Source organism: Schistocerca nitens, chromosome 6, assembly GCF_023898315.1.
Source record: "Schistocerca nitens isolate TAMUIC-IGC-003100 chromosome 6, iqSchNite1.1, whole genome shotgun sequence".
Taxonomy (NCBI): domain Eukaryota; kingdom Metazoa; phylum Arthropoda; class Insecta; order Orthoptera; family Acrididae; genus Schistocerca; species Schistocerca nitens.
In genome coordinates, this window is record NC_064619.1 from 711987982 (window position 1) to 712010471 (window position 22490).

The 22490-nt window shown below is 39.9% G+C and overlaps 1 protein-coding gene across 1 annotated transcript in view; it reads left to right on the plus strand.

Annotated features, from left to right (window-relative positions):
• Positions 1-21879, plus strand: part of LOC126263585 (uncharacterized) — a 175970-nt gene extending 154091 nt beyond the window's left edge. Inside the window, exons 3-6 of the mRNA XM_049960678.1 lie at positions 11351-11465; positions 18560-18845; positions 19326-19395; positions 21706-21879. Of these exons, the coding sequence (XP_049816635.1) occupies positions 11351-11465; positions 18560-18845; positions 19326-19395; positions 21706-21879 (645 nt within the window). The remainder of the gene's footprint in view (positions 1-11350; positions 11466-18559; positions 18846-19325; positions 19396-21705) is intronic.
• Positions 21880-22490: the final 611 nt, after the last annotated feature.

The window sequence follows — 22490 nt, forward strand, 5'->3', positions numbered from 1 at the left end:
GTTCGATTCGCACTGCTTGTTTTGTCACTGTCTTCGTAAACATGTCTGAAAAGTATTTGCAGGTAAATCCCATTTCATGCATTGTCTTGTGTAAAACATCTTTCTTTGAAGGAAAATGTATTTTTTGTTTCACAGCAGTAAGTAATTTCCGTAACGTGGGTACTATTTTTTGGTTTATGTAAAAGTTCTCCATCGTTTGTCGAATGACCAATTTTGTGAAACTGTCTATAACGATGGGTTCCCTCCCTAAATTATTAGTTTTCCTTCGCGGTGATTCCAATAAACCATGCACCTTGTTTTTGTGTTCCTTCCTTATGCGCCCTATTGGGGGAGGCTGACGTTTGCATAAACTGCAGCCTTTGATTGGGACTGGTAATATTAGCCAACAGTTCTTTTTGTGTTGCCTCCTTAACACACGCTGTAATAACGTTAGAGACGATCTAACGCTCGTTATTTCGCAAATACTTCCTCTTCTTCGTATTCTGCACATTTTTTGCAATGCAGGAAGATTATCCATCACTTCCGGATACTGAAGTATATCAGTGAGTACACAAAGTCAACTGACTGACACTGGCAACTAAGATCCCACGAACAGAAACGATGTATATCACTGCACGCCGAGCTACACCGCTAGACAGGTAACGGGCAACTGATTTTGGGTGGCCCTGTAGGCCAGTGGCAGGGTTCTTCCGGGAAAGGCCACTTCCCCCGCCAAAAGCGCTGCTCGCTCTTGAGTTTACAGACAGTTTACGTAACTGACATCAGACAAACAGTATTGCTCATAAAATTTGGGCCACGATTTGTTGTAAACCAAAATCCCTTCTGTGTTAACAAGCTATACTTGAATATTTTGATTTTTGGACCAAGTGACCATCTTTCCGACATAACCCTACAAGGAGTATATTCTGTCTTGTTTTCCCATCACCCGTTTTACGCAAGCAGGTTTACGATGACATGCCAAAACTAAAATGACCACGCACAGCAAAACGCTGGAACACACCTTTGAATGTGCCGGAATTTCAAAGCATTAGCTTCACCACTGAGTTGTTCTTGTATTATGCTGGGGACACGTCAGAGAACACGTGCTATTCAGAAACACATTTATTATGCACTGTTCTAATGTAATCAACCAAAAAGGAACATATTTCGTTAGGTCCTTTGTCAGCTGTATCTTCATCGTACAGATATAGCTTGGATCTGTTGCTTTTTAGGTATGTAACACAGAATGCATTAACGTTAAGTCGACGCAAATTAAATACTTCCTGCACTGTGAGCTCAGTAATCTGCAGATACTGCATGTAACAGAAACACAATGACACCACATGCTCATTTTCTGCACACATCTTCTTTATTGCATCCATCTTTTAATTGAATTTTCCTACTACTTTTTTATGTACCATTAATTCCTCATAGCTGTAGAATATGCTATATCGTTGAACGATTGCCTCTCAATTTTCGCTGCAAGTGACTCAAAAGAACATCAAATTCGGTTAGTGGCTGCTCAGAGCATAATTAAAACATTCAATGAAACCCCTGAAATATATTTCATATGACGTTCAAATGTAGCTTTATGAGCATTTCACAAATAGTTTTTACAAACAACTCAGCATCTAAGTAACACATTTCTTCGGTAGAGTTATGTGTGATATTCATAGGGGATGGTTTAATATGCTTATCAGTAATCTGCAGGTCTGGGGTGCCGCATTGCTTGCAGTAGCACATCCCCTCTGTCATAGGGTTCAACACTGTTTTTCACACAATAACAAAAATCGTCGCACACGTTCATTTTCAGTGCCTACAAGGCTGCAAAATTCCGATTTGCACACTTTGACAGTCTCGGCCTCTGTAGTTACCACGCGATATCGATAATTTTTTCCGGGGTCCTTTGTGCGCCACGCCTTCTTTCTCGATCAGCCGCGGAAGGTATCCATTATGCGTGCTCTTACTTTCGAACTCATGAAACTTACGGAGTATTTCAATCTATTCGTGATCAGAAATCACATTTCAATACAGTTTCATACACTTGAAACTTATCAGTACACTAATATCACTGCTATATAACAGAAACTGACATCACCATACAATCCAGGACTCATGTTGTTTCTGCCAATTTTTTTAATGATAATATGAGTCCAGTTGCAAACGTAACTTATTTGTCTGTTGTTGAGGAAAATAAATGCTTTTGTAGAAAGAAGCTTCCAGTTATTTTATAACAATTCTTCCTCCTACTGTTAAATCGTAAGTTTCTTCAGTGCTTTGTCTTACTGAGACTTTTCACTCTTTACCTGGTTTATTTCATGGGTAACATATGTGTAGGTAGGGATCTATACTCTAATATTAGGATAAGAACTTTATTTCGTTCCAACAAGTAACCACGGGTTTATTCAATAGAAACAAACACTACTGCGGGGTGCTTACCAAAGATTTGTCACGAGTGTCCTCCAAACATTTCTCTACGCAGAACTCCATTTATAAAAAAATAAAAAAAAAAGATCGCCATCACCTCTTCGGACCCTGACATTAACTACTTGAAATTATAAATGAGCACACAACAACTCAGGCAATGGCTAGCAAAATCTACCGACACCCCAATAATCTACTCTGACTCCGTTGGACCACTCGGCAGTCCTAAAATGCATAACAGAATGTACGGTGTGAAAAAAATTATTGATAAATAGTTCCAGAAAGACTTTCGCTGTTACGGGGATCTCTGGATATTATTCAGCATTATTGGTCTCTTTGTCAAAGTCGACTTCCTGTCACCTGTAACAGTGCTTTGGTCTTCTAAAATCGAACAGGGCCGCAACCTCACCACCATCCCCCAAAAAACACCGTCCATTAATTACGTGGAGCATATGAATAGCTTCCACTTAACAAACTTCCAACAAATTCTTCCATGAAATAGTCTCGCATCACCTATGGTGTCCTCTTGACCTGGTGAGTCACCTAATCCGCCTTCAACCCTGACTTTAGCAATGAATCAGCAGTCAGTCGATTTATGTCATCAATATGCCAATGAACACGCAACCTGCCCACATACAATTAAGTAAGGCTCAGAGTGAACTCCCAATTGTGTGATTGCTCCAGCACACTGTGCACTTGGGGAAATCCTATTATCGGTCACGAACCGCGGTTCTCACCAGTATTATCATGGCAATAATTCATGAGCCAACGTATACACAGGGCCTTTACGATCCTGCTCAAACGCGCGGGAAATGCTAAACTCTATTCGGCTAGTATGTGAAGCAGCCAATCAGATCATCCCCAGCACTTCTATACCCGAGGTATTTCTAATGTCAGCCAGTCAGATTAGCACAAGTAATTTAGACTAGAAATGTCGTAATTGCAAAACTAAATTAAATTTAGTGAAAACAAAATGCAATTCCTTTCCATAAAACACATTACTAATAAATTTAATACTCTATGCCATTTCTGGCTGCCTTATAGAAAATCAAGCTCACGCGGACATACGTCACAAATTGCCCTATTGCGCAGCAACATTCTCACTCATGCATTTACATACTTTTAGTAAAATGTCACATTCTCACTTTAGGTATGTCCTTCATTTACTCCCTGTCTCTCCAAAGCACTCACACTACCAAAATACAATGAAATAATAATTTTCCAACGTACTCCTAATTACGTCAGGATTCTGTGGTAATGAAACTAGAGAAATTCCATAAAATTAGGTTATGCAAGCCCATACTCTTGGTTGAAGTTTCAATTAATACTACAGATGAATACGTTACAGCGCCTAATACGGGGCCGGCCGTTGTGGTCGACTGGTTCTAGGCACTTCAGTGTGGAACCACGCGGCCGCTACGGTCGCAGGTTCGAATCCTGCCTCGGGCATGGATGTGTGTGATGTCCTTAGAACTACTTAAACCTAACTAACCTAAGTCTAGGGGACTGATGACCGCAAATGTCAAGTCCCATAGTGCTTAGTGCCATTTGAACCGTAATACGGATTCACAATGCCAGCACGGTTATTCTGTGAATTAGGCAAAATTTTACATCTCCGAAAGTATGGAAGTTTTTGGTATAAACTTGTAACAGTATGGTTGCGTAATCCATAGAAGTTGGTATACCAAGTATGAAAAAGATCGATTGATATTTAATACTACTTCTTCAGATTCATAGAGTATGTGTAACGTATTGCACTCAGCGTTAAGCAAGTACAATGCTCGTTCTGCCCAGGAGAGGGGGCAAGACAAGACAGACAGACAGAGGTGCAAAAACAGAGAGGGCACAAGAGAATACATGAAATGCACGAGGCGTGTGAGAAAAGTATCTAGACGGGCAACAATGCGAGCGATCTGGTAACGCTGTGTTTTTCTTCTTGTGCAGACCAGTGCTTTCATCCCTTCCTGATACTCAGTCTGAGTTTTCACCTCCGTACATCCATTATGTGACTTCTGAGACGCCATCAGTTATGTGGCGTTTTTATTGTCTGTTACGAAAATGGAACAGCGGAAATTAGAGCAACGTTATGCCATCAAGTTTGATGTTGAATTGGGGAATCAGCGTGTGTGACCTTAGGTCACTAGAAACTGGTCCTTAGGAAACATTTCTATCAAGAGCGCAAGTTTTTCACTGTCGCAAATAGATTTAGGAAGGCCGACAAAACGTTGAAGCAGAACTGTGCTCAGAGAGAGACTTCAACTTCAAAATCCGGCTAAAACATCGAAAGTGTGTGGGCTCTTGTGAGATTCTTTCTCCACGACAAAACCGTCAAGCAAGTGTTTTACAAAGATGTCCTTTAAAAGCCAGGAAAAGTGTGATTCCGGTGAGGCCGGACATTACAGGCAGGTGGATACTGCATTGTGACAACACTCCACGTCAAGTGGTCGCATCCATCACGAATTTATTGACCTCAAACGGAATTCTGTTGTTCCATAGCCCCAATGTTCACCTGATTTGAGTCTCTGCCACTTTTTTTTCTCGAAACTGAAAAATATCTGAAAACGTCATCATTTTAGATCACTGAAGAACATTCAAAAGAGTGTGACAGACATGTTAAAGGGCCTGCCAACTGAGGTCCTTCAAGTCTGATACCAACACTGCCATCGACTCCACCGGAGTGCACCTCCTGAAGGGAACTACTTTGGAGTGGACAATATTGTTGTTTGAAAAAAAATTGAAACTATGATAGAAAAAATCACTCTCATTACTTTTCTTACACATCTTGTACATGACATAGCTACTGGGCCAGAGTGCTGGTAGAAGGGTTGTATTCTCATAAACTATACTTGTTCTATATGTGTTCTTTGTATGCTATTTTTTTCATTTTGGGAGAATGCATTGAATGTAGTGTACAAGGAATTAATGCTTTATATTTTTCGTGTTCTTGGTTTGATACCATACCGATTCATCGGTGTCAATGCTAAATTTTATTCTAAACTTCTTTAGTCCCAGTTCTTTCTGTAAACAAAAGTGATATTTGTTTCCTGGTGCAGTAGGTTAGCTTGTCTCATGAGGAAGCAAGACAACTCAGCCGCAAAAACAGCGCTCTACATCAACCCAGGAGGAAGAAGACTGCGAGGAAGACCGGCAAAGAGTTGGACTGACAACGTCAGGGGAGACATGCACGATGTTGACTTAGACCAGACGATGTCAACGACAGGGAGAAATGGAGGAGATATAGCAAAACAGCAGACCCCGCAAGTCGGGATTAATGCTTGGAAAGAAAGAGAGAGTAGGTCAGCTTGTATTAATTTTTGTGTGTCATGTTCTCCCTTACATCCATGAAATTTTAATTGTCGAATAGACTGCAATGCCGAATCGTCACTAGCGTTTAATTAATGCAACTCTGAACTGATTTACATTGATCTCAACTGTGATGATATACTTCGAAGCTGTCATTGTGATAACCATTTTACCATGTACTTTAGTCCGTCTGTTTTCTTTCCCTCATTTCCGTTTCAAACTATATAAACTCCTTACATCCGAGCGCTAACACACTTCCAACAACGTAATGCATCCCCCAGCCCTCCTTTCTGTTGGTCTTATAGTATCCACCTCTCTAACAGAGGGTTAAATAACAGAATTTTCAAAATGTATTTCTTGTTTTCCCAATTCCATAACATGGTTTGTTGTACATTACAAAATATCTTTGAGGCAATAATTTACTTTTTCTGTACAATCACAGCTCTCACGCTTATGTGTACTTCGTCAATAAGCATAATAATAAAATATCTTACTTCCCATTCACACCATTATTCTGCATCTACATCTACATCTACATGGATACTCTGCAAATCACATTTAAGTGTCTGGCAGAGGTTTTATCGAACCACCTTCACAATTCTCTATTATTCCAGTCTCGTATAGCGCGCAGAAAGAAAGAACACCTATATCTTTCCGTACGAGCTCTGATATCTCTTATTTTATCGTGGTGATCGTTTCTCCCTACGTAGGTCGATGTCAACAAAATATTTTCGCATTCGAAGGAGAAAGTTAGTGATTGGAATTTCGTGAAAAGTTTCCGCCGCAACGGGAAACACCTTTCTTTAAATGATGTCAAGGCCAAATCCTGTATCATTTCTGTGACACTCTCTCCCATGTTTCGCCATAATACAACCTAAGACGGATCCTCAGATTGTCTCCCAAATCGTTTATATAGATAAGGAACAGCAAAGAGCCTATAACAGTACCTTGGGGATCGCCAGAAATCACTTCTGTTTTATTCGTTGACTTTCTGTCAGTTACTACGAACTGTGACCATTCTGGCAGGAAATCACAAATACAGTCACACAACTGAGACGATATTCCATAAGCACCAAATTTCACTACAAGCCGCTTGTGTGGTACAGTGTCAAAAGCCTTCCGGAAATCCAGAAATACGGAATCGATGTGAAATCCCTTGTTAATAGCACTTTATGTGAAAAAGAGCTAGTTGTGTTTCACAGGAACGATGTTTTCTAAACCCACGTTGACTTTGTATCAACAGACAGTTTGTTTTCGATGTAATTCATTATGTTTGAACACACTATATGATCCTAAATCCTGCTGCATATCGACGTTAACGATATGGGCCTGTAATTTAGTGGATTACTCATACTACCTTTCTTGATTATTGGTGTGACCTGTGCAACTTTGCAGTATTTGGGTACGGATCTTTCGTCGAGCGAACGGTTGTATATGATTGTTAAGTATGGAGCTATTGCATCAGAATACTCCGATAGGAACCTCACTGGTATACAGACTGGACGAGAAGACTTGCTTTTATTAATTGATTTAAATTGCTTCACTACTCAAAGGATATTTATTTCTACGTAATTCATGTTGACAGCTGATCTCGATTCGAATTCTGGAATATTTACTTCGTCTTCTTTTGGGAAGGCATTTCGGAAGGCTGGGTTTAGTAACTCTGCTTTGGCAGCACTGTCTTCAATAGAATCTCCATTGCTATCGTGCAGAGAAGGCATTGATTGTTTCTTGCCGCTAACATACTTCACATACGACCAGAATCTCTTTGTATTTTCTGCCTGGTTTCGAGACAAAGATTCTTTGAGGAAACTGTTATAAGAATCTCGCATTGAAGTCCGCACTAAATTTCGAGCTTCTGTAAAAGATCGCCAATCTTGGGTAATTTGCAACTCTTTAATTTAGCATGTTTGTTGCGTTGTTTCTGCAACAGTGTTCTAACTCGTTTTGTGTACCAAGGAGGATTAGCTCCGTCGTTTGTTAGTTTATATGGTATAAATCTCTCAATTGCAACCAATACTATGCCTTTAAATTCAAGCCACATCTGGTCTACAGTTATATTATTAATTTGGAATGAGTGGAAATTGTCTCTCAAGAAGGCGTCAAGTGAATTATTATCTGCTTTTTTGAATAGGTAAAGTTTTCGCTTTTTTTTTTAGGATTAACCGATTACAATATTCAATCTTGCTATGGCAACCCTGTGTTCGATAATCCTTGAATCGGGTTTGATGCTCGTTGTTAACTCAGAATTATTTGTTGCTAAGAGGACAAGTGTGTTTTCACAACCGTTTAATATTCGCGTGGGCTCATGAGCTAACTGTTCGAAATAATTTTCAGAGAATGCGTTTAGCACAATTTCGGATGATATTTTATGTGCACCTCCGGAATCTCGCCAACATATTGAGGGTAAACTAAAGTCATCACCAACTGTTACCGTATCACTTGGGTGCGTGTTTGAAATCAAACTCAAGTTTTCTTTGAACCTTTCAGCCACTGTATCATCTAAATTGGGAGTTCGATAAGAGGATCCTATTATTATTTTATTCCGATTGCCAACAATGACCTCTGCCCATGCTAACGCACAGGAAGTATCTACTTCAATTTCGCGACAAGTTAAACTACTTCTAACAGGAACAATCACGCCACCGCCAACCGTGTTTAGCCTATCCTTTCGGAACACCGTTAGTTTCTTCACAGAAATTTCCGCTGAGCTTATCTCCGACTTTAGCCAGCTTTCAGTGCCTATAGCATCAGTGATAACAATTAGCGCTTGGAGCTCTGGTATTTTCCCAACACAGGTACGACAATCTACAACTGTTATACCAATGGTTCCTGTATCTGCGTTCTTCCTGTGTTAGGCCTGCACCCTTTGTGACTGAAGCCCTTTTTGTGTTTTTCCGAGAGCCTCTAACGTAAAAAACCGCCCCGTCCACGCCACACAGCCCTTGTTACCCGTGTAGCCGCCTCCTGCGTATAGTGGACACCTGACCTATTCAGCTGAACCCGAAACTCATTCAACCTTTGGCGCAAGTCGAGGATCTGCTGCCTACACGGTAGCGGAACCGTCTGAGCCTCTGATTTAGACCCTCAACTCGGCTCTGTACCACATTCCGCGATCGGTCCTGTCGACTATTCTGCTAATGGTCAGCTCCGCTTTCATCTTGCAAGCAAGACTGGCAGCCTTTATAACTTCTGTTAGCCTCTCGAAACCAGAGAGAATCTTTTCTGATCCAAAATGACACACATCATTGGTACCGACGTGAGCAACCAACTGCAGCTGGCTGCACCCTGTGCCTTTCATGGCATCCGGGAGGACCATTTCCACACCTGGAATGACTCCACCCGGTATGCACACGAACTGCACAATGGTTTTCTTTCCCTTCTAGTCACGCAAGTCCCTAAGGGGCCCCATAATGCGCATAACGTTGGAGCTCCCAATTACCAATAAACCCACCCTCTATGATTCCCGGATTTTGCATGCTGAGTGGTTTAAAATTATTAAACAAATCAGGAATAATTAATGACAGTCGTAAAAAGCATAATAACCACAGTTTTGTTTCGAAATTATGTTTTAACTACCAGATAATTTCATAGTCCGTAAGAAGCTGATGCCTTTCGACCACAGACGTAACGATAACCATGACTCGCTGTTGAAAGCTGCTGCCCGCTCTCATTTCTTACTTAATATAGGTGCGTTATGATGCGCTATGCCTCATGGCCGCTCTTTTTTTTTTTCATAGAATTGCTCTTGCAAAGCATGGTGGTTCAGTTAATTGGGCAACTGGCAGAGATAACAACAGAAAACACGTAGCGATACCTTCAATGTAAATGATGACGTTCCTAGAGAATTTATATAAAAAGTTGTCCCGAACGGCTACAGAGTATAGTAAGAAATGGGCATCAGAATGCAAAACAGTCTGAGTCACTCCAGTTTATTTTCCTTACCCAGATTTGCATAATCACTGTAAATCTAACGTTAAATATGTGAAAGACGTGATTTGGTAGTAGGTAAGACATATCTTGGTAGTGTATGAAAACCGCTAATCATGTGGACAAATGCACAGGTTACGCATTCAGTAACAGAAACTGACTGACTGACTGGCCAACAATGTTATCACAGCTACAGCCCACCTGTAATTTAAATGAGTTGCATCAACAAGGAGCGGCGCTGTACAATTGCCAACGCTTTTCTGGATACTAATCTGGTACGAAACTTGTGGGAAGGTTATTACTTAAACAAGACAATTTCCCATAACTCGGCACACGCAGTACTCAAGAAACTTTTACGCGTGTGGTGCGACATTAAACACCAATCACAAAGGATTACCGTTTCATTCGTATTTCCACTTCTTCTCCTGCAGGGCGACAGCACAATTTGTTATGAAAACTTTGCACTTGGTGTTTTGCCTGGCAGCAGCAGTGATTTGCCTTTGTATAGTCAAAAATCTGTGTTTACATTAGCAATACAACCACCTTTAACCGACTCTGTTGTGCATTACAACCATTCAGCTTAATATCCGAACTGGATATTCTAACGGGAATGGTTGTACATATTATCTTCACCTCTAGGTCGTCGTTTGTAGAATGATTAGTAGAAATTTTAGAGTACGGTACGTTTCGCATGTGAAAGGAAAAGTGGAATTATTGTTACTTTTTACTCAGAATTTGAATTACATATAAAATTTATTTCATACCTCTTTCTGGTCACTTACTGTTTTGAGTGAAAATCATTTCAAAAACTAAGTTTCATGGCTTTACCTCAAACTATTCGTAAGCTGTGACGTCTCTTTCTAGGTGATGATGTAGACATATAGCATTCTCAAAGGGAAAACATCAAATAAGTGAGATAAAATACGTGGTTACAACCAAAAAAATAACTTTTCGAATGAACAGTTTCAATTATCCAGAAACTATCTTCATTAAATGTAAAGATCGGATAGAAAGCCGTTTATATATATGGTTCTATTAAATATTACTTGCTGTTTAACGCGTCGGCAAGAAGACAACTAATAATTTCTCGGATAGTGGTAACGATTTTAGATCGACCCTATTTACTTCAAAGTTACATTCAATTTTCGACACACATATTATATTTGGATGTCAATTAACGACAAAGCTCACATTTTGCTAACGGATGTGGTTAGTTATTCCCATAAACAACTCAAACAGCGTAAAGGAAGCCTTAAATACTTGCTGAGTGGAAGTATGAGGGTTTAGCATTTCACGTGCGAGAATCTCCACTCCGGCTTAACAAAAATGGTTCAAATGGCTCTGAGCACTATGGGACTCAACTGCTGTGGTTATCAGTCCCCTAGAACTTAGAACTACTTAAACCTAACTAACCTAAGGACATCACACACATCCATGCCCGAGGCAGGATTCGAACCTGCGACCGTAGCAGTCGCTCGGTTCCGGACTGCGCGCCTAGAACCGCGAGACCACCGCGGCCGGCCCGGCTTAACACTCTGAAATGATTACAGGCGCTATTCGTGGGCATGCAGTCCGTGTGACGGCTCGCCTTTAATCCTCCAGAAACAATAACATCGATCGATATTGCAGAAGAGACGCCACACGCAACAATGAATGACAGTTGACGATCGCTAAGATCATATCCGCGGAAACGCACCCTTTCATTTGCTTCAAGATGGCGGAGCGCGTCGGAAGTGTTCCTGTCGCTGTGCCCGAGGCGAAGCGGAAGCCGTACTACGTGCCGTGGCACGAGTACGGAAAGGTAAGTGATATGTTGCACACGGTGTCAGGTAAGATCCGTAGCAGTGGAAAGTGCACAGATTGGAAGCTACAGAATTCGGATGCAGTGTGCACCGCTCCTCTTTCATAAAACGACTTTAAAACGGACTCAGCGACGTTGGAAGTTACATCCAACGATATTACTGATTATGAACGACAAAGATACTGAAACAAGGTGTAGTCGTTATTTCTTTGCTTGAAATGCGGGTCGATTTGCGTGGTTTTTTGTGCTATGCAGTTCGTAAACAGACATGTAAAAGACGTTACGTATGACTATCAAAATTCCCTTATTGTTGATACACGTTTCGGAATGCAAGGATTTAATCACTGTAGCTTCCGTTTTGTATCTATTTTGAGTTTCATTAATAATTTGTTGAACTGACGTGAACTTATAGCGCGTGCAACTCATCCGTTGTACGTTCAGTTGGTAATTCGTTGATGTACGTCGTAGCCAGTCTGGTGATACTACACGGTAGCAGTTGAAAATCGATCTCTTCGCGTTTTTTCCGGCTATATATCCATTTCCGAAACTGTGGCTAAAAATTGCACCGAGTGAAAGAAAATATCCATCAACTTCGTTTATGAAACACAGGACATTACGAAGAAGCAGTGTCGGTCTTTATCCACATCCGATTAATTATTCGCCGTGTTCAAATCCCACCTTTTTTCACGGGAACTCTTCCAGTATAAAGGCCTTAGACGGGGTAAGTGCACCTTTACCTTTTCTTGCGCATCTCACACGTCAAACTACCGTTGCATATGTGGTTTGTAATCTTTGTTCATGTTTATGTCAGCAGACACCGGTTGTAATACCATTTGCCTAACATCAGTAATATTACAATGTTCGCAGCAAATATGAGTTAGGAATAAATGAAACACTAAAAGTATTTCTTAACTTCAGTTTTATAGATACTCAAGAAGATGGTACATCCAAAAATGGGCCATACGATCAAGTCTGAAAGTAATTGGTTGGGTACCCATAAGCACAAACTTAACATTAACTTTGTAACCATAGTCAGGAATGCGATCTCACCATCCCCTTTACCCAATAACGATAAAACAAAAACGCGTTACGCCAATGGATACAGACCACATTATCATCTTTTTTGTAAGAATTAGGCTATTGGCCATTCCAAACTTAACAAACAGAATCATTTCAATATTTTCGGAAGTCCTCGAACAACTCTTTTCCCATTCGAATTGTAGTTCATGATTTTCTGTGGAATCTCTCATTCTCATGAGGTTTTGTGTCGATTTTGCACGATTCATTTGATTTCCATGTTGAAAATATTTAATTATGTTCCTTCTTTTCCAAACACGTCTCTGTTCTTTCTTTTTGCGGTCTCCAAAGTTTCATTTGCATTGTGTAACAAAGGAATCACCATCATCCATCATCATTAATTTCCTTTGGGCCTTTGTCCCAATTTAGTGCGGTGTCGGCCTTGTTACCATATATTTGGCAATGGCCAGATGGCCAGATGTCCTTCCTGTCACACCCCATACCCACTGGGATGGACTTAGTATACCCCACCTGCATGTGTCTAGTGTAAGTAACAGACTTGAAACATTTGTTCTAAAAATGAATTATCTAAAACAGATTTGTGGCTTACTGGATACTTTGTTCGGAATGTCATTATTTTCGTTATATACCTAGAAACGTTATAACTGCAAATTCACAGACAGCTATGTTACAGGAAAAGCATGCAAAGCAGTCTTAAACTCAGCTATAAATCTAAAATCAAGTGACGGAACGTATTCACATTCTGAAAATAACAGAAAATAGTGTTCAGCCTCTTTTGTTTTCGGATTTTCGTTTTCCTTTCAGTATTTGTTCTACATGAACTGGTGTTGTCTGCTTTGCGTGAATTACCTTTCTCAACAGTTATACCGTCTATGATGTAGGCTGTGTAAATAAGTCAAAATCCTTTATAAAACAGTTGTTTTAATTACAAGGAAAAAATCTTCACAAAAGATCCATTTCATTCTATGTTTATAACAGATGTATATTACTTGAGATGTTTATGGGTTTTTTTTTTTTGGTTTGATATACGTGAAAATTAATGAGTAATTATATTCAGTATCGTGTATTTAGATATAATCGGCGGGATAGTATGTGATCAGTTGAAACTCATTTCCATCTTAACCCTATCCTCTCTTATCTCAGACAGAGCTAATATTTTCTCCTGAACTTCTCAAGGCCAGTATCTGACATGTGTACGTCTTCTCCGGCTTTCTGTTGTTGCCTAGAAGTTTTCCCATCATTCTTATCTCGCTTACATCTATGCAGTTATGTTGCAGGTTGGGCCAGGAAACTGTCTTCCCCACTGTAACTTCATTGTCATTCACGAATTTTACGTAATTAATAAAAATTTGAAATTTTTGCTGTGCATTCGAGTGTCTAATGTTACTTTTGGTTGTCCGTTTTCGTGACAAATATTTTGCGTAATACAGATCATAATGTCGTGGGATAAGCGTAACCGCTGTATCATGATAGAAAACACCGTCTGAGTCGCTAAATTTATATATTTATTTACCGGTTTCAATCGTAAATATATCTAGATCTGAAACACTAATCACTGCAGCAGACACCTTCGTCCTATACCCCTAAACTTGTATGTCGACCTTCAAGACATGTTGATGTTTGCTAAGGAAAGCACAACAATTTAAGAACACAGTAACATGGAAGGACTAGAAAATGTGCAGGAACAGAAATACCGCAGGTGTTCATGAGTTACCTCTGAAACTAGCTTTGAGGGGTAGTAAGCAAATACGTTTTCGTTAAGATAGATCCGCAAATTACCAATTGAGTTTAAAGAGACGTCACGTGTTTATCGAATTACCGGTCAACGTGTTTATCGCATTACCGGCTATTTATTTCGTATCACGTAGTACTAATTTCAGTATCTTTCATCTCGTGTGTAATTATGACCGTTAAAGTGTGAGTCAGCCTATGGAGCGAGCGCTTGTAATCAACAACATGAACTAAGGTAACTTACAAAATTACAAGGCAACCTTCGTACAGGTGATGCGGTCTAAGATGACAGTGTGAATATATTTTACTTTCTTGTCAGCAGCAATTTGAATTACCTATGTTCAAGGTAAAGCAGTGAAGACATGAGACCCAAAATACGGAGCGAATCCGAACTCCTGAAATTCTTGTGGGCAGTCAGCCCGGACACGAGAGGAAAGTCGGCCTGTTCTTCGTCAGTAAACTTATTCGCACTGCTGTGTATCAGTGTGACACTGTCGCAAATCTAAACCGAGGCAGAAAATTACTAAATCGTACTGAATACAACATTGAGGACGAAGAGTCTAGCGGGCTTATAATTATCGACAGAAAGTGCAATAAATAAATGGTACAAAGTTGTTTCCAAACAAGACACGCAACACGTACAGTGGGCACTTACAATGTTGCGCATATAATTTCCGTGCAATACAGATACAAACAGGAATGGGAGTAGGAAACCAAACGAAATGCAACTACTCGGTGAAAAGCTACCAGAGCTCGTAGATCACTGATACCAAAATGATGAAAAAATGTCCCTGTCAGACCTCCGAAATTTTATCGGTACAGTTCTACTTCACCTAGCCTGAAGAATCCTGACTTTAGGTAACAGTCGAGTATGAAGTATATCAGAGTAATACAACTCGTGTAACTGCTATCCAATAGTTGTGAAAAGAGCCGTCATGAAACCAGGATGTTTGCGTTATAATAAAGACGCCCTAGTTTTCCTCATCTCGATGTATTAGAACACTTTTCTTCACATTGACTTGATACTGGCAACAGCGACAGTTTTGCGACAAATTTTCCACAGATTTTTGTAGATGGTGCAATCAATCTGATTTTATATCTGTCAGTATGAATTATTAGCCTGCAGCTTCTATATTCTGTGAGATAGCGAACAACAACTTATTAGTAGCACATTGCAATTGTTTGTATATTAATTTGTTTTACGGAATGGTAAGCCAAGTAGCGAAATTTTTTTGTTATTGTTGTTGTTCTGGTGTTCCGTATAAAGACTGCTTTGTTGCAGCCCTCCATGCTACTCTATCCTGTGCAACTGTCTTCATCTCTGAGTAACTACTGACACCTGCATTTCTCTGACTCTGCTTAGTGTATTCATCTCTACGATTATTACCCCTCTTGCTTCCCTCCGGTGTTAAACTTGGTCTTCTCCCCAATTCTATCCAGTACCTTCTCATTATTTACGTGATCCACCCATCTAATCTTCAGTATTCTTCTGTAGCACCACATTTCAAAACCTCATATTCTCTTCCTGTCTAAACGGTTTATCAAAAATGGTTCAAATGGTTCTGAGCACTATGGGACTCAACTGCTGTGGTTATCAGTCCCCTAGAACTTAGAACTACTTAAACCTAACTAACCTAAGGACATCACACACATCCATGCCCGAGGCAGGATTCGAACCTGCGACCGTAGCAGTCGCACGGTTCCGGACTGCGCGCCTAGAACCGCGAGACCACTAAACGGTTTATCGTCCATGTTTCACTTCCGTACATCGCTACACTCCATGCAAATACTTTCAGAACAGACGTCCTGACACTTAAATTTACACCCGTTGTTAACAAATTTCTCTTCTTCAAAAACAATTTCCTTGCCATTTCCAGTCTACATTTTATATCCTCTCTATCTCGACCATCATCAGAAATTTTACTGCCCGAATAGAAAAACTTGTCTACTACTTTCAGTGCCTCATTTTCTAATCTAATACCGTCAGCATTACCTGATTTAATTCGACTACATTCCATTATCTTCGTTTTGCTTTTGTTGATGTTTATATTATATCCTCCTTTCAACACACTGTCCATTCCATTTTTGTTTATTCAAAAGAACATTCCTTTTCAGGTTGCATACGCTAGAAACACAAACTTTGTGATGCACCACACAAATTGGTGTCGGTAGACAATCTCGATTAGAAACGTTGAATTCGTTTGAATTTTGAAATACTTTTATAATCAAAACGCAAGAAAATTCAACGAAGATGAGAAGAAATGTCGATTATTGTTAATGGCAACGTATGTCACGTAATTTGATATTATTTGCAGTCCTCGCCATTTAATTTGCAACATAGTAAAAGACAGCACGGCGACTGAGGTTCCCCCTTGTTGATCGGCCCCCTCACCTGCTGCTCACTTACAATAAAACACTTCTCTGTCTTTAATTGCGTTGTATTGAAATGTTACAAAATGACACGGTTAGGAAAGCAGTAGGTTGTAATTCATACGACCGAGTGTGGGTGATTGAGTGCTTCGATTTTTTGTAATTCTGGTTCGTAAAATAATTCGAATAAAAAGTAGCCTCGTACTAGACTTTTGCAAACCGTATTTAAATATTCGACCGCAATTAACACGTGCATCTTCAAATAGTTTTGTGGTCCTGTTGCGTTTCTTTATGCACATTGGACACTAATACATAATTTGCAGCTCTGCAGGCACAGAAATAAAATATATAACGTCACTTCAGAAAATCCTTTTCCGTGATATTATTTAGTAAACTAATAGGAGGTAGGTACATAACTAGATATATGAGTACTAATCATTCGTTTGAAGTGCTTTATACGTAATTTACGGAATAATCTTAAAAGTTTCACTTATCACATCGGTGCAAGAACGCTTTATCTTGTTCTTATTAATGATGGTATGTGTTAAAATGCTTTTTTATAATAATTACTGAACTGAACGTTGACAAAAATTTTGATGTGAGTTTTACAAAACGTTGACTACTGTTGAGAAAATACCGTCGCTTTTGATATAGCATAATACTCCACACTCATTGCATTCTGTCTCTCTGTTCCAGGTCGTAAGTACTTCTGGCGAATGTAGGTCCATTCCACTGACATGCCCTGTACGGAAGCTATCGTCATGATTTACAAAATATAGCTAAAGCAATTCCTTAGTACATCCACGCAAGCTAGGGTTCTTACTTTTTTTCACATTAACAACATCACATATCGTTTTGTCCTAATATCACTTAATTGGAGTGATTGCAGTATTGCATATCGATCAAACGTTTTTGCCGAGCGTCTTACAAACATTTACTGCTTATCATAAACTTCCGTGTCTTGCAGTTTAGCGTAATGCCCATTACTCATTGCATTCCATATCTCTGTTACAGGTGATGAGTGCTGATGCAGAGTGTAGGGCCGTTCCACCTCTACGACCTGTACGGGAGCAAGACGTGGAGGTCTTGTTCAAATATCGTGAGTACCTTTTTGTGTGCTGAGGATACAAGTAGTAAGGACTGAAGTAGTGTAACGGTTTTGATGAAGTGGCTTTGTTACAGAGGTTGCGTTTGATATCAGCAACTTGTTTCCATATCCCATCTGCGTCTGCTATAGTAAACACGAAATGAATGTAGCGTTGCAACGTCTCTGTTACTGTGTTGTAGTTTGCTTCATACGTAACATGATCTGGGGATTCTGTGATATTTGCTAAGGATGATCGGTTCTGCTAGTCTTGCAGCAAAAAGCACTGTACCGATCATTTGTATTAGGAGTGATGCTAGGAAAGGTCACGTTTAAGGGTATGAATTTTTTACTGGTTATGGTCTCTTCATTAGCCTGATAGCTAAGTAGCAAGGACAGATTCCATTAATTGCGTCTGTCAGTGAGTGAACTCTCTCCCGATGGAACTTTCAACTAAATCCATGTGGTAGTAACAGAGTTACAGCAAACGCTGAGGAAAGCTTCATAGCTCTCCGGTTTAGAACCACCGTAGTGTGAGTCATATTTCCACTAAATACTGTACTGGTAATGGGCATAACACAGCCCTCTGTGATGGTCATCACTGGTGTTTCGTACACTAGATTAGTTCATAACTATTTATCACATCAAATAAATTTCTGTTTACAGATGGTGCTAACTTCATTATTATTTGTCCACTAACAGTGTTGACAACGTTGGGTAGCAGTAAGTACTATAAGATGTATTCACCTTTTCTGACATGCAAGAGCAGTAATGATAAGTATTATAGCTGTCTATGTACATACTGCAATTATGACACATTATTAGTTTGTAGCAGTAGATGACAGTGAGCTTTTGCAGATAGATGTTGTTTAGACTGATGGTGAACTTTTATTTCACAGGCCACTGCTACCGACATGACGTGCAATCTGAGCCGTCCCCGAGATCCGCGCTCACATATGTAGTATCAAACGTGGCAGCAGGTAAGGTGCAAGAGAGGCAAGGTGGAGGCGAAACAGCCCGACAGCAGCCGCCGCAGCAGCACCGCGATGTGGTTGAGGCAGAGGGAGGCAAAGAGGAGGAGGAGGTGAGGGAGGCCAAGACCAGCCGCGGCCTGCTGCGGCGGCTGCTGGCCTGCTGCCTCTGCATTAGGCTGCCACGAGGCCGCAGGTCCAGGAGGACCAGCAGGTGAGTCCGGCCTGTTGTGCCGTGTGTGCAGAATTCTTCAGCGTGGAACTTACCATGTGGCGCAGCTGAATTAGTGAATATGCTGTAATTACAGCCCCACACAGTGACCTCTAGGGTTGGAGTGAGTGGGGGAGGGGCTTTTCGGCTTATCCAAATTTGTGTTCTGAAGCTGTGTGCTGGGACTTGAATATTCATTGTCATTCTTCAGAATTCTGATTGTAGGGAAATAGCTCAATCATGTTCAAAGAATGGATATGAAGAATGTGCAAAATCCATATTGAACCAATAACTCAAGTATCAAAGAATTTCGGTTATTTGTGTGAGATAATAATATGTGTGTTTTAATCATATTAAAGTAATCATAAGTATATAACAGTTTTCCATGGCTGCTACATGTGTAATTCCTTGTATGAATAATTTGTGTAAAAACGATTTTAAATTTATGAATAAATAGAACTAAGAATATTTAATTTATTTCAGAGTTCATCCTGAAGAAGCGCCGACACCTGGCAGTCAGGCTAGGGAAGTGAGCCCTGCCAATAAAATCCCGGTATGTATTGAAAGAAACATGTACAGAACTTACAAAATCTTTGTAAAGCCATGTAAGATGCTACTACTTGTCCATTAGCCATTTCATTATTTTGATTAGTAGTTAACTGAGTAATGATAGAGAGAACTTGGCATCATTTCTGACCTGACGGAAAATTGTAATATACGATTAATTGTACTCATCACAACAGAAGCCTAGGGAAGCTTAATTTAAATAAGACTAGCTGTAAATAGTAACTCAGTCTGCCTACGTAGTGTAATCTATGAGTCACGATGTAACCTTGGCTCTACCTCTAAAAGAAATGACATTCTGCGATTAAGGAAGTGGTACAAAGTGAAATTTTGAAATTATCATCTCTTTATATTTTTCATTCTCTAGCACAGAGAGTAATGTGGATACTTCGAGGTAGGATCCACAGCCCAGATTTCTTCAGTCAAATGGCAGCTGACTTGGTAGTGAATCAGATGGTTCCCCATCTGGAAATGTTTAGGAAGGGTTTTCAGACTGCAATATCCTTTGAAATTAAGGTCAGTTTTTCGAAATACTTGCTTGGAAATGGGGAATAGGAATAATTTGTAATTTATTTCTAGCAAATATGACATTTTCTTAGAAAAAATTTTGATAGCTTGGATACTTAGTTTTGTAACTAATTAACCTCTGAGCTTACTATGTGCTGTCTATTTGTAACACTCGCCAGGAACGTCACCGACTGTTTCCTGTTACACGGGATTAGGAATATGCCTTTGATATTTTTAGCTGGGACATGTCCCTCGCCAATGAAATTTAAAATGACTACAATTTCCTGCTCATGTCCACTGTCTTCAGAGATTTGTCTTGGTTGTAAGCTGTTGTAATTACCTCTACGTTATTCCAAGTCATGAAGCCCGCTGGCCACAATAAACCCTCTGGGTATCGTATCACATAGGTCAAATTGTACCTGCATTAGCTGTTGGCTGATAACATTCAAATTGGTGTGTTCTCATATGTCAACCAGAAATGCTGCATTTTTAGAACAGATTGACTCGAGTTAGATGTTGCTATTTCCTGCACATAACGACGGACTGGAATGTTACACACCAGGATACAATCTGAAAAATTCCTGTCTGTATTCCTCTATATAGTACGTTGATACACACACAACAGTCGTCAAAGGATAATGAGAGATGCGTAATCAACGTAAAATCTCGCAAGTGTCATGCCTTTCTCGTTTTACGTGACGCGTTGATACACACATTGTAGATGAACATACGTTGATAAAAGACTGTGTGAGTACTGTCCATTTCGATTAGTTACAGATGCAAGAAGATGGGTTAAAATAAACATACTTTGTCTGTCATTCAACATTTCATATATTAACAATCAGAACCATAAATGCTGAAGTGTTGAATAACAAACAAAGTACATAACATTTTCACCAAGCAGTGTACAAATTGTACTTATCGGTAAAGTCTTAATTGGAGAATAATATACAGTCTCCAGGATGATTTCATAATGATGCTACAAACTCTCGGGATTGACAGAAAAGGGTAAATGTATCAGCGTGAGGTAGGGGGCCATGTCCAGTAAACGAGCGAGTCGAAAGTTATAAACGAAAATTATTCTGGTGTCTCTGACAGTCGCCTTTCTGGAGCAGGCTCTTCGTTGTCCGTACTTGCGCAGAAAGTAGAATCGATAAATAAAAAAATGGTTCATTAAATATGGACTCTAAAGTGCAAACCTGAAGAGCTATGAGCAGTTGTTAACTTTTGCTACTGTGGAATACATGTCTTCTACTGAACAACAACTAATAGCTCATTACGTATGTATTTTAGAGCCCTTGTTTACTGGATATTTTTGTTGTTTTGGTTCAAACTACCTACTCCCAAAATATGAAAAGCAAAGAATTTCCAGTAGAAGTGATCCACTGTCAGAGGTATCAAAACTATTTTCGCTTTGCAAATTTAGACTCGATCGTTTTCGGACGAGGGCCCCATTTGTTGGATTGATATATTTGTCCCCCTCCGTCACCCCTGAAAGTTTGTAAGGTCATCACGGACCAACCTCCAATGGCTCGCATTCTCTGTGCGTTCTTCATTCACGCCACCTTTTTCAACAATGATCTAATACTCAGCATAGAGAGAAATTTCTATTTAAACGGATCTAGCGTTTCGTTAACCCTATACTGACTGCAGTGTCTTGATCTGTTGCAGGACGGAAGTGTAGACGAGATAAATAACAGAAGAACGGGAAAGGTCTTTGTTGGGATAGGTATACGTTTTATTAACGGGGAAAGTAATTCTGAATTAATATGACTGTCTTTTTCTGTTGCAGGAATCGTACACGAAGGAGAAGCAAGAGCTGGTGTCGGCGTGGGTGCTGAGGCATTTTGGGAGCGCCCGGGAGCGCTGCAGGTGGGTGGAAGGGCTGCACGAAGATGCCGTCAGCGAGGAAGCTGCAGAGGTGACGTATTGTGAACGTTTCAGCTACGCAAGCAGTGGTGAGTAGGACAATAATATAAACAGAAATTCTTATACACTAGGCACAGTACACTAGAAATATAATGTGGTGTTACATCAAAGACTTAATCGTTGCGTCACATTCAGATTTTCAACTGAAACTGTTTTATTTGAAGGAGAAAACTTTAGTCTCCGTAATGGTAGTAAAAACCTTTCAGTTAAACGGTTAAATTATCTGTTGCCAGCCTCATCCTGAATTCCGCAGAGTAATTGTTGTGATGGGCGTAATTTATAATGCATAGCATGAAATAACGTAAGCAAATACATATTAGTATACTTCCTCTTATAAACTGTAGTGGTTCATAGATAATGAGTTTAGTAGTGTGAGATCCATCTTTTAAAAGAGGAAACAGGAAAAAATCTTGAAATGTAATTATCGTAGTCGAGTTACCAGTCCTATAACACAAAATAGAGAAAGGACGGGAAATAGTGAATACATTTTGATATAAAATAAAATAAAAAATCCATGTAACCACTACTTCCTCGTAAATATCAAACACTTTGCACCAACAGAGGACGAACATCTTAAGTATCTAGATTCCTTGAATCTGTGTCAGATCTGTTACAAAAATACCGAGGCCGATCTTTTCAACACAGAGC